The 13262-nt window shown below is 35.1% G+C and overlaps 1 protein-coding gene across 1 annotated transcript in view; it reads right to left on the bottom strand.

Annotated features, from left to right (window-relative positions):
* LOC150087003 (uncharacterized) overlaps positions 1–13262 on the bottom strand; it is a 293648-nt gene that overhangs the window by 68430 nt on the left and 211956 nt on the right. Inside the window, exon 6 of the mRNA XM_090371738.1 lies at positions 2273–2337. Within this exon, the coding sequence (XP_090227864.1) occupies positions 2273–2337 (65 nt within the window). The remainder of the gene's footprint in view (positions 1–2272; positions 2338–13262) is intronic.

Genomic DNA, 13262 nt, shown 5'->3' with positions numbered 1-13262 from the left:
GGTGCTGGGGATTTCAGAGACTGCTGGAAGTTATTGAGGAAAAACAAGTAAATACCTTGGCTGTGTTAAGGTAGCAAAGAATAAGAACAGGTGCATGTATACTTACGTGTGCACCAATGTTAGGAGTGCGGTACACCTGGCTGAATAAATCCGGCTTTACGAAAAAAAGTTTTTGTTTATTTGTTCAGAAATTAAATCCCAAGCACAAGCTATCATATGCACTGCATCTAATAAGTTAATTCTTTTTGCTATGTTCTTAGCTTGGGCATTGTTGCTTTCTTCAATTTTTGCAATAATTTTTCATTGCACTTCACTCCAGTACAATGTTTTGAAAACCTTTATGATTTCTAGATCCAAAGGATGCACTATGGATGTTGTATTTGCTGCAAGAAATATCAGTTTTACCGTTATCTAAGGTAAGCACAATTTTTTTACTGACTTGCAATAATTCTCTGCCCCATTCCTTTAGAAAGTCAATAAAAACTTGAAATGTCATTTATGCATGTGTTGCTCTAAGAGCAACATATGCATGGATGTGTTGCTCTTAGGTCTTTATGGTCCTTTGAAGACATGTGGATGCTTACTTTTCCAATTATAAAAAGTTTTTTTTATTGCACTTTTTTTATTTTATTTTGCACGTAAGAAATACAGTTACTCTTTCTTTTTTTCCAGCTTTCAAATGTTCATTTCTGAATATTAAAGTATGCTTAAGCACTGCTCTAAAATAAACACCAGTTTCATCAGCGTTGAAAATACAGTCAGGACTAAATTTTTCCAATAAATCAGGTAAGAAAAATTTTACCCATATTTTGTGCTGAAACTGTATCTGAGCCTGAATTTTCCCCATGCAGTTTTTGTACACAATGCTTTGTCTCTCCTTCCACCTGCTTAACCACCCATCTGTAGGCTTAAAATCGTTTACACCAAGTTCATTTGTAAATTCCTTTGCCTTTTTGCATAGAATATGTCTATTTATAGGCAATTTTTTAATCTAGCATTGTGAATCTTTAATATGTGCAAAAGTACGTGCAAAAAATATGTGCAAAGTTAATTCTTTGCACATATTTTTCTTTTCCTGTTCACACTGTCATTCTTACTCCCTTCTAATTCATGCGATTTTCTATTCTTTAAAAGTTTACACAAAAGAGACTGCGAACACCAAGTTTTAACACAGCTTCACTGACTACACTTAGGTAAGGCATCACAAGCACTTAAAATTTCTTTTCCTTCAAACTTAAATCTTGACTTCTGTGATATTTCTATTCTAAGAAAAAATAAATCACGGTTCAATTCTTGATGGACATCAACTGCAAACTAAATTCAAGGCTATTCATGGTAAGCAAACAGTGGATACAGTACTGCATATACACAGTGAGATCACTTGTAGGAAAACTTCAAATGTTTGGAAATGTAATGAAACACCAATAACCTGTTGATATAGTTGTAAAACTTTACAATAAAGGATTAGATTGCTCCTTTTTCTTGATAGCAAAAGCATTTTCTTTATTGTTCGCTTGCTTTTGTTTACAGGCATTCTGCTTTTCTAGAAGGCTATAGACATGTAGCAGGGATTAGAAGTTAATAAGTACTGCTTTTGTGTGACAAGAGATGAGGTCGTAAACATTATTTGGCATGGTCAGGGTTGTAAATAATCAACAAATTTCTGCCCTAAACACAATTTTAGGTGTTTTGGAAGAGACATATTTCTCCCAACTGAAATGAAAAATGACAATAATGTACAGCAGTATGATCATAAAAAGCAGCAGCAGATTTTACAAACATTATAATATAAATGGTTTTGGATTTTTATTTTGGTTATAAGTGGCTGATAAAAATAACCAGCAATTTCAAGGCTTGTTGCTGAGGATTACTGCCTGGTATTCTAGCAGATACCAAACTACATAACTACACAGTACGTATGTTTGTAACGTTATATGGTCATTATTCATAGCAAAAGTCTTAACCTTTACCATATGAGTCTATACAACGAGAAAATTCAAGCCAGATGGAGTTATAAACATTAAAATCATCCAGGAAAGACTGGAGAAAATTAAGTTTCAGACAAATGAAACCAAAAAGTTAGTTTGCAGTGATTTGTTGGGTTGGGATGGGGAAACAAATAGATCTCACTGAATGTGGTAAAGAGAAATTTGTGAAATGAGCTGGGAAGTTTTACCTTATCACAGTTGTAATGCTATCATAAATGTTCAATTTCATTTGTTATCTGTAGATTTGGAATATTTAGAAAAAACTGATTAGGAATAATACATACCATTTTTTCTTTATCTGGCAATGACTGCCAAACCTCTCCCATTTTTTTACTGATAGCTGAAAAATCTGTTAAAAAAATTAAGAAGTTATATTGTTTTTCTTTTTAGACAAAAGTTTAAAATCAGAAAAGTTTTCATATATTTCATATGTACTTATTTATCTCCAATGATAGAGCAAAACACTTTTAAGATTCCTTCTTTGGTCTAATATAGTTAGGGAAGGACATTATTATGTGGTTGTTTTCCATTAAGATTATTACTAAATATAATACCACTCTTATACCATATGAAATTAATATTATAGTTTATTAAGCTATTCATCTAAACTACTATACATTAAGGTAACGTTTCAGGTATCTTTCAGGTCTGTTGATGAGTATTGGTAAGTACCTGAAACATTACCTTAATATATAGTAGTTTAGGCGAATAGCTTAATAAACTATATTATTAATTTCACATGGTATAAGAGTGGTATTATATTTAGTAGTAAGCTAATTCCTTCTTTGGATTATGGCTCTCTTTTTTTTTACCAAAAAAGTTCTGTCATCAGTCAAACCAACAAAATACAGTTCTGCCCTTTCCTGCAGCTCTTCAGTGGTGTTGTCACAGTAAGCTGAATACCTCTATGGGCAGTTAAACTAATGGTCTTTCAAATGGTTTCATCACCATAAGATTGCTGGACCATATCCCACGTTTTCATAAAAATCTACCCTGGCCATGCACAAAACCAAACCTATATTAAGCTATGGGTTTTGAATTTTAACACCGCTACACAAGAAAGAAACATAACTAAATGCAATCAAACATAGCCAGATCTGAAAGATTATCTCACCTGGCACTGCTAAATGAGAAAGCACATGTAAACAACTCATGCACAATGCATATTTGGAGATTCCTGCCTGGGTAGTGTTAACATGGAAGCCTGAAAGTCATTCATTCATTCAAAGCACAGCTCCCAGGGGCTGCAATATATATATATGTATATATATATATATTTTTTTTTTTTAAATGAAAACCCAAAGCACAAAAGGTATTAAAACCTAGAGTATTTACTGTGCATGGGTTGAAGGCTGTGAAGATAAACGATACTTGTTGACATTATACTCAAATTCCTGTAGATTATTATTTTTGGAAAATACAGGTAAGGAAAGTTGTTCCAGAAAGCACTAGTGGAAGGGATGCTGACTGGTTGCAGCATGTGTGTTCAGTTATTCAGAAGAAAGTAGGGGAATTACAGATGCCAGTTCAGAAGCACACTGCCCATGGAAGTGAAGGAAGGTTGTTCCAAAGAGAAGAAGCAAAAGGGTGAGGAAGAGAAAAAATAAATTACTTCTGTGACTTTAATCATGTCTTTAAATTATGTCTTCTTCCAAATGATATCCATCAACAAATAAACTAATCCAGAACTTTATGTGCTACAATAAATATTTTAATAAATTAGCATCATGTTACAAACCATTTACCAAGTTCCAGTTTATGTGCACAATAGATAAGAACAAAAGGTACAAATTTGCACTTCTCAAATTGCTGACATCATGTTATAACATTTCTAATACATTGTTTAGCATTCTCATATCTTCCACCTTCTCTAGAAGTTTTGAAAATGGCATGAAAAGGTGTTTTGAAAATGGGATGTTTTGAAGGTTACTCTGGAAGGAGTAAAGCTAAGTGCAATGCAATGATAATTGGTAATCCTTTTTGGGGCTGGTTGGATATGAGCAAACTTCCTTACAAAAGGGAAAGAAATAAGAAATAAAAGATATATAAAAAGGCAACACAAAACAGGGGCAAGGTCAGCAGAGGTTTGAGAACAAATGGAAAAATTCCATAAAGACCTGGAATTTTTTGATATCAAGATGGTTCAGAATTCTTCTAACATCCTGCTGTCAGAAGACCATGGTAGGCATTGAGGGGAGTGTATCTGGTATGGTAGGAGGTGATTTACCAAGATCATTGATAGAGTAGTTAGAAGAAAAGTAGGATGCTAGTAAGTAGGCATTATTTTTAGCTGAGGATGCAATAGAACCATCAGATTGCAAGAGAGAGGTGGGAGTATAGATGAACAGAAGTTAATCCAATAGCATTTGGCAAAAAACCCAAGTCATAACTCCCATTTGGACAAGAAGCAAGATTACTAATCTTAGTGTTTTCAAAATCAAGTTTGGATTGATTAATATCTGTTTTTTTACAACTGTAGTGTAGTGTAGGCAAAAAATGAAGCTGGAGATTTGGATACAAGCCAAATGCAATATGTTGTAATCTCCTCTTAAAACAGCCCTAGCACATTTATTAAAAAACCAAATTTACATAAGAAGGAGATTTTAGGGTGGAATACGTAATAAAAGACTTAAACCCTACAAGAATAATTTCACTGATATTATTTGAGCAAACATTAAGACTAGAAGAAAGCAGCAACCCAACCAAGGAAGAGCAACAGAAATCATGTAGACCATCCCATTTCTCATTCTCATAATGCCAAATTATATGAGGCTGAGAATGATCATTTCTTCTGTAGAAATACAGAAAATTCCTGCTGTCTTTTATGGCAGTACTTAGTAAGGTTTGATTCTGCTCCTGTACAATGCCAAACTAAAAATAAAATTAAATAAACTGAAATAAGATAAGGAAGACAAACGAAATAAAAACTGAACAGAACTTAAACTTAGCAATTAAAAAGGATATCATGGCTGTCACCCTTGAGTATCTATAGAAAAGGCATGTAGCAAAAACAGAATGTCTATGAGACAGAGTGTAGAGACTTTGTTAGAGATAGGTCATTAATTAACCTAAATGCCCTGTTTTAAATGGAGTCTAGAAGACTGAGAGAGGTTTTGGGTGCACTGCGCCACATTTGGGAACAATATTCCTCAGTATGGCAGATTTGAAATTTGTACAGAGTGAATAGCTGTCCGAAAGAAAAGTAACACCAAGAGCCAAAGAGAAAACCCAGTTTTTTAGATGCAGAGGAAGAAATATTAGCAAGAGAGAGATTAGAAGTCAGGGTAATCCCTAATAGAGATATGTGATCTTGTTTAGAAATCTGAGTGCTGTCAAAGATAGGAGCAGAATAATCATTTGGGTGAGATAGAAGACAGGACTGAGTTTAGAAGGATTGAAATTAAAAAGGATATCATGACTGTCACCTTTGAATATCCACAGAAAAGGCATGTAGCAGAAACAGAAAGTCTATGAGACAAAATGTAAAGGCTTTGTTAGAATTGGGTCATTAATTAACCTAAATGCCCTGTTTTGAATGGCATCTAGAAGACTGAGAGAGGTTTTGGGTGCACCACTCCAAATGTGAGAACAATATTCCTCAGTATGGAAGATTTGAAATTTGTACAGAGTGAACAGCTGTCTGAAAGAAAAGTAACACCAAGAGCAAAAGAGAAAACCCAGTTTTTTAGATGCAGAGGAAGAAATATCAGCAAGACATATTAGAAGTCAGGGTAATCCCTAATAGAGTTCTTGTTTAGAAATGTGATCTTGTTTAGAAATCTGAGTGCTGTCAAAGATAAGCACATAGGAGCAGAATAATCGTTTGTGTGAGATATAAGACAGGACTGAGTTTAGAAGGATTGAAATTTAAAAGGATATCACGGTTGTCACCCTTGAGTATCTACAGAAAAGGCATGTAGCAGAAACAGAATGTCTATGAGACAGAATGTAGAGACTTTGTTAACTTTGTTAGAAACGGAGTTTGAATGGAGTCTAGAAGACTGAGAGAGGTTTTGGGTGATCGCTCCAAATGTGGGTACAATATTCCTTAGTATGGCAGATTTGAGATCTGTATAGAGTGAGTAGCTGTCTGAAAGAAAAGTAATGCCAGGAGCAAAACAGAAAATCCAGTTTTTTAGATGCAGAGGAAGCAATATTAGCAAGCGAGATTAGAAGTCAGGGTAATCCCTAATAGAGTTCTTGTTTAGAAATGCGATCTTGTTTAGAAATCTGAGTGCTGTCAAAGATAAGCATAAGAGCAGAAGAATTGTTTGGGTGAGATATAAGACAGGACTGAGTTTAGAAGGATTGAAATCAACTAAGTTATTTTTGCCCCACTGGATAAACCTTGAGATCAGCATTTAAGGAATCAGTAGTGGATATTTGAGAAGTTGAAGCTCATTATGCAGGGCAAGGTTTCTCAAACTGGAAGGCAGAATGCAATGTTTTGTCATCAGTAAAACTATGGATAGGATTTGTGATCAATGGAAGAAGGTTATTAATATACAAGAGAAAAAAGAGTGGAAGAAAGAACTGAACCTTGAGGAATGTCAGCATTAATGGAAAAGTCAGACAGAGAGCCATTTACCTGCATTGTGTGGGCAAGAGATAACTGAATACCCAATTACAAAAAAACCAATTGGCAAACAATACGATGGAAGCTAATTTAGACCTTTATGCCAAACACGATCAAAAGCTTTTGAAATGTCAAGAGAAACTGCTTGATTTTCACCAAACTTTTCCACCGAATTTGTCACAGACAGTTATCATAAGCCAAGTATATCAACACTGACTGAATCCATATTGGCAATCGATGATCAGATGGAAGGTTTCTAGATAGTTTAGGAGTTGGCAGTTAATGGATTTCTCCATTACTTTGGAAGGAGTAGAGGTAAGTGCAGTGGGATGATAACTGGATGGGAGGGATTTGTTGCTCTCTTTAGGAACTGGCTGGATATGAGCAAATTTCCAAGCAGAAGGGAAAACACAGGAATAAGAAAGTGACACAAACAGGTTTTGAGAACAAGAAGAGAAATACTATCAGAACCTGGAACTTTCTTAGCATCAAGATTTGTCAAAATTCTTCTGACATCCTTTTGACAGAAGACCAACAGCAGATATTGAATGGAGTGTTGTGGGAATAGAGATGAGCAAAAATTGTGACAAAGGCTTTGGCAAGAGACCAGAATGCTTGGCTACCATTTGGACAAGAAGCAAGTTTTCTACTCTTAGCCTGTTCCAAATCTAGTTTGGACTAATTAATAACTGCTTTATAATTGTGAGCTTTGGTGTAGGCAGAAAATGAAGGGTGAGATTTGGATGCAAGCCAATTGTGATATACAACATTTTTGTCTTTAACAGCCTTGGCATATTTATTGGAAAACGATGGCTTAAATAAAGGACAAGATTTTAAGCTGGATTGTGGAATAAAGGAGTTCATCCTTATAAGAATAATTTCAGACATGATCTGAGCAAACACTGGCATAAAAATATTTAAAACAGTAATCCAACTTAGAAAAAGAATAGAAATCATCCCATTTTATATTCTTGTCATGCAAGACAACATGAGGTTGGAATGGCCATGAGAGAAATGCTCCACTAAGAGAAGAGACCATCACTAAGTTGTTATCTGAGGTACCTAGAGGACCACTCACCTGAACTGTGTACATGTAAGGGATGTTTGTGAGAAAAAGATCAAGAGTGTTGGCTGTGTGGTTAGGATTGTCTGGTAAGTGAATGAACAATCTGTGCGAGGCCATTAGTAATTGCAAAAGCCTCAGCACCATAGTCAGCTGGGTCTGCGTGACTAGAACATAGAAGCCAGCTGAAGTTCTGAACATTAAAATCATCAAGGAAATTTACTTCACTGTTAGGAAAGTTGGGCTGAAAACAGTCAAGTTTCAAAGAGAGAATTGTTATTGTTGGTTTTTTTTTTTTTTTTTAGGAGCATTAGCAACTAAGGCCATATTGCTCCGGGAATATACAGTGGTCATTTCCTGACCTTTCCGCATCCTCCGTATTTGGTGGTAGCGGGCTTGAATCCCGGTCAAATCAAGAAGCGTGTGCTATGCACTGCTGCTCCTTCCCACCTGGCTACGGAGACGCCTTCAAAGAGAGAAAGTCAAAAAAAAAGTTCCAAGTGATTATTGGAGTTGGGAGGGCAGTAGAGGCAACAGATGAACTTGACAGAATGGGATAGAGAGATTTTAAGCCAGAGAAGATCAAAAAGAGGAGATTCCAAATTACTAAGTCTCTGACAGAGAATCTCAGAGTGGATATATGCACAAGTACCACCTTTGAAGCGATGAATTTGTAAATTTAAAATCTTCACAAATTAATTGTATTAACACATTTAAAAATATGTTGACATATATAATGACATATAAACATTGCCAGGGGCAATGTTTGTGAAAATGGTGGGAACTGCAAAGCAGATCAAAAGTACGGCATCAGACTGCACAGGAAGTTATTGTGTCCTTATCAAACAAACATTTGCAGTTTAAAAAAAAATGCAACCTAAATCTGTGAAAAATGTAGTATATGTCATTAATCATATTAAAGATTGACCACTTCATCAATAAAGCTATTTAAAATTTTGTATGAAGAACTGGGTAGTCAGTACACAGTGCTTCTACATAGGGAGCAAGGTGGCAATTATGAGGAAAAAAAAAAAAAAAAAAAGACTTCAACTTTCCTATGCATCATGGCTTTCTGATTGAAACTAATTTGACTTTTGATTCAGTGCAACTGCATAGCATGTATGCAACTTCTGCTCCACTTTTTAATATTTCCAACTCACAAATGACAATTAATGGGTTCAAAATCCATTTGTAATTTACAGTCAAAGTTTGGCTTAGTAGTGCAATATTGAGAATTTAGCTAATTTTACTTTTGGCTGGTAATGAAAAACAAAGATTAATGGACTTCTGTTAAATAATTATTGGAGCAACCTAATTCAAAAGTACCTTAATGTGCTGAAACATGAAGTTCAAATGCCTTCTCAAATTGGATTTTTATACTTACTCTGCAATTAAAAAATATATGTAGAAAAGCCTGATATGATGCTCTAGCTTCCTAGCATTGTCCCAATGAGGATTTGGGAACAGAGGATACAAAAATATTCTTCCAATGGGGTGGGGTCAAAATGAGTATTTCCAAAAAATATATATTGGTTTAAAAATAGCAAAAAAAAAAAAAAAGTTTGTTAAAAAAAAATAACAAAAGTTGGTTTGTTACATATTTTTATTTACCAGCAATTTTCTAACATATGAAAAAATAAATAAATAAAATCAGACTTCCATAATTCATTTTCTGCATGCATTTATTTTTAATAAAAGTTTTTAAGTTTTTATGAAGGAATGATGCTAATCATCCTTCTTTTGACTGCTACACTGATGTTCTATGTTGCTATCTTCCTATTAGAAGACCAGTTATATATTCAAATAATTTTCCTTTGTAAAAAAAATTAAAATATGAAAAAAACTTTTTTTTTAAGTGAAATCAACAATCAGATGCATTTTTGAACATTATGTGCAGCAAACTTTTAATATGAAAACTGACTTAATTTCCTGAATCAAGGCGAGAATCCATATTTGAACTACATGACATTAGCAGTGATTTTTTATGAATATGAGATGTGAAATGACAAGTAACCATATCACTAGTCTACATCTCCTTCTTGTGTGACTTAAGGGAAATTCATGCATCCAGTTCCTCAGTATATGGGTACCAGAATTTCTAAAACATGTATCATCAGCAATTTTATGACACACTTGATTCATGTGTGTTGGATACCAATGCACTTTAGTAATGCTATAAGAAATTTTGGAGGTTAAATATACAGAAACTTGCTGAGAGAGTTTGATGTATGCAACAGAACTCCATACTCTCCCAGGAAAACTGGTTTCAGACATTAGCATCAGCATTAGTAGAGGCATATGATGCAAGAAAGCAAGCTTATGCAGCATCAGCCAAAAAAAAAAAAAAAAAAAAAAACTTCCACTTCACCCCTCCGTTCGTTCGAAATACCTGTCCAGCTGAGCCTTAAATTTATTTAGGCAATCAACTTCCACAACAAGGGATGGAAGTCTGTTCCACCAACCAACTACCCGCTAGCTAAAGGCAAATTTCTGCACATCTATCCTACATCTGTCTTTCCTCAATTTGAATTTCTGCCCTCTCAGGTGATTATTCTGAGTGAGAGGAAGAATCCCATCAGCATTGAGCATGCTCAAACCATTCAAGGCTTTATACACCTCTATCAGATCACCTTGCCGGTGCCTAGTCTCCAGACACTGTAATTTGAAAAATTTTCTTCGTAAGAGCAATCCTTTGTTCCATTCACTAATCTTGTTGCCCTTCTCTGTACTCGTTCTAGCAGCTCTACTTCCTTCTAGAAATGAGGCCTCCAGACCTGTATACAGTATTCAAGGTGTGGCCTGACCATTGCCTTATACAACGGAATAATCACCTCCTTATCCCTGCTCGAAAAATTCCTATATATCACTGACAAGACACCATGAGCTACTCTTGCAGCCCGTCTGAACTGCTCAGAGAACTTCATATCTGCCTGCACAATTACCCCCAGGTCCTTTTCACTCTCTATTACTGTCAGTGTAGTACCACAGAGTTGATACGTTGCTCTGGGGTTGCTGTTTCCCATATGTAGTACTTTACATTTGTCAATGTTAAACTTCAGTTGCCACCTCTCAGCCCATCTGCTCAACCTTTCCGATCCTGTTGCAGCAGCATAGCATCAGTAGTGTCCTTAACAACTCTGCCAATCTTTGTATCGTCTGCAAACTTGGACATTAAGTTTGATATACCATCATCAATATTATTTTTAAATACAGAAAACAATAATGGACCCAACACTGAACCCTGAGGGACTCCACTAATAACATTAGTCCACGATGAGCAGTGTCCATTGATTACCACTCTCTGTCTTCTCCCCCTCAACCACCCCTTTATCCATAGCAGCAGTTTGCCTCCTTTGCCACACTGCTCCAATTTGTGCAGCAGTCTTTCATGAGCAACAGTATCAAAAGCCTTTCTAAGATCCAAGTATATAATATCAAAGTTATTCCCTGCATCCAGTTCTTTTGTGACTGCATCATAGTATCCAATCAAATTGGTCAGGCAAGACTTCCCCTTAACAAAACCATGCTGTGTCCGAGCTATAACTGAAGTCTTGTCTAGATGATCCTGCAGTGCTTCTTTAACCAGTGCCTCCATTAATTTTCCTGGAACAGAAGTTAAACCCACAGGTCTATAATTACTTGTGTTAGCATAGCACACGCTTCTTGATTAGACCGGGGTTCGAGCCCGTGACCACCAAATATGGAGGATGCGGAAAGGTCAGGGAATGACCACCGCATATCCCCGGTGGATATGCGGTGGTCATTAGCAACTAAGGGCATTAGCAATATGGCCTTAGTTGCTAATGCTCCTAAAAACTAAATAACAACAACAACTTGTGTCAGACTTTGATCCTCCTTTGTGAATTGGGGTCACATTTTTACATCTCCAGTCTATGGGTACCTCCCCTGAGTCCAAGAAAGCTCTCATAATTATGGCTAAAGGTTTGTTTACTTCCTTTGCTGCCTCCTTTAATATAACTGGATAGATCCCATCCAGCCCAGGTGCCTTTCTTGTGTTTATCTTCAACAATTTCTCCCCCACTTTACTCTCAGTTATTACAAGATTATCTAACTTACTGCCAGAGTTGAATACACCTCTGGCATTCCCCTCGCTGAATAACTCCTCATGTGTGAATGTCGATGCAAAATATTCATTTAGTTTGTTAGCTACCTGAGCAGGATCATTAACAGTTGAACCATCGATATCAAGTAGACCAATCTGATTCATCCCCTTCCTTCTAGAGTTTACATAAGAAAAGAACTCTTTGTTGTTTTTCTTTGCATTCCTTGCCAAAGATTTCTCGTAATCTGCCTTCGCTTGCCTAACCTCCTTTGTAACTTGGCTCCATGCCAAAGATTCCCCAAAGAAGGAAAGTTTATATACCGCAGCACTATTCACAATGGTATTGATGACAGATTGATTCATAGCCTTATATAGAGGAAGTGTCATAAGGAAAGTGCCTTGAACATTTATATTACATCGAGTTATTAATTTTAGCATAATCCTTTAACCCAGTGATGGGAATGTCAATAATTAGTACAATGTGTACATTGATTATTTTAACATTATAATAGATACCCAGTACGGTCAGTTATGCTATTATTGTTTCTATTATACTTTCTCCACAAGTTTATTTGGAGAAAGCATAACAAAAATGATTATACTATTATAAAAAAAGGATCTTAAATCTCTAGTTTAAGATCCTTTTCTATAAGAAGGTTGAGAGTGACCACCATTTTGTTTTGTACTGAGAAAATTAATAATGGTAATTAGTTTCAAAATTATGAGGCATTAAAACTGTTAAAATGGACTAAAACTGAAAAAGAGAAAAGCCCAGATTTGCCAACCATTATATAAAACAAAATAAAAAAAAATCTTACCCAAAAGTTCAATGGCATTCCTGAGGCCTTAGATGAAGGATAGAAAAAATTTAAAAGATCTTTAGTGGATTCTATGTAAGGCTATGTAGGGCAAAGGTCCCTTAAACACAGGAAATTTAGAATCTAAATCTATATATCTTTATTGGATTCAGTAGTAACTAATTTATAATATTAGAAATATTATAAATTAGACAAATATTAGAATGACATGGTGAATCAATAAAATGAAAAAAAACAAGTGTCATGAAGGGTGAAAAAAAAAAAAAAAAAATGTTTTGATGTTTAATTAAAAATCTCAGAACAAAGAGAAAAAGCGTAAGCCATAACTAAGATAATAATAATAATAACAAAAAAAAAAGAAGAAAAAAAAACAGAAAGACGATAAAGTTAAAACAGAAAAGCTAGATATTTTAGTAACTAAATGAAGGGACTGAAAACAACTGAAAATGAAAAAAAAAAAAAAAAAACCTGAAAACGTGGATATTATTTTTATTAATGAGATTAATAGATGAAAACAGCATCACAATAGCTGAATGGATGGCCAAATTGCAGATGAACTTCAACTCCTTTGTGTACCAGGTAAAATTTGTGTGTAGAGGATTTTTATAATTAAAGTATCCCTATTCAGAGTTGTTTGGAATGCCATGTAATGGTCAGACATACCCCAAAAATTGTGCTGTTTTTATTGTTTTGGTGTACTCAACGGACTTTCAATCTATTTGGTGTGCTCGGCAGACAATCAAAATCTGCTCAG

This window comes from Mastigoproctus giganteus, chromosome 4, assembly GCF_048544385.1.
Source record: "Mastigoproctus giganteus isolate SK-2022 chromosome 4, ASM4854438v1, whole genome shotgun sequence".
Lineage (NCBI taxonomy): Eukaryota > Metazoa > Arthropoda > Arachnida > Uropygi > Thelyphonidae > Mastigoproctus > Mastigoproctus giganteus.
The sequence above is the reverse complement of the archived record's forward strand: the minus strand, read 5'-3'. Positions and strand labels throughout refer to the sequence as shown.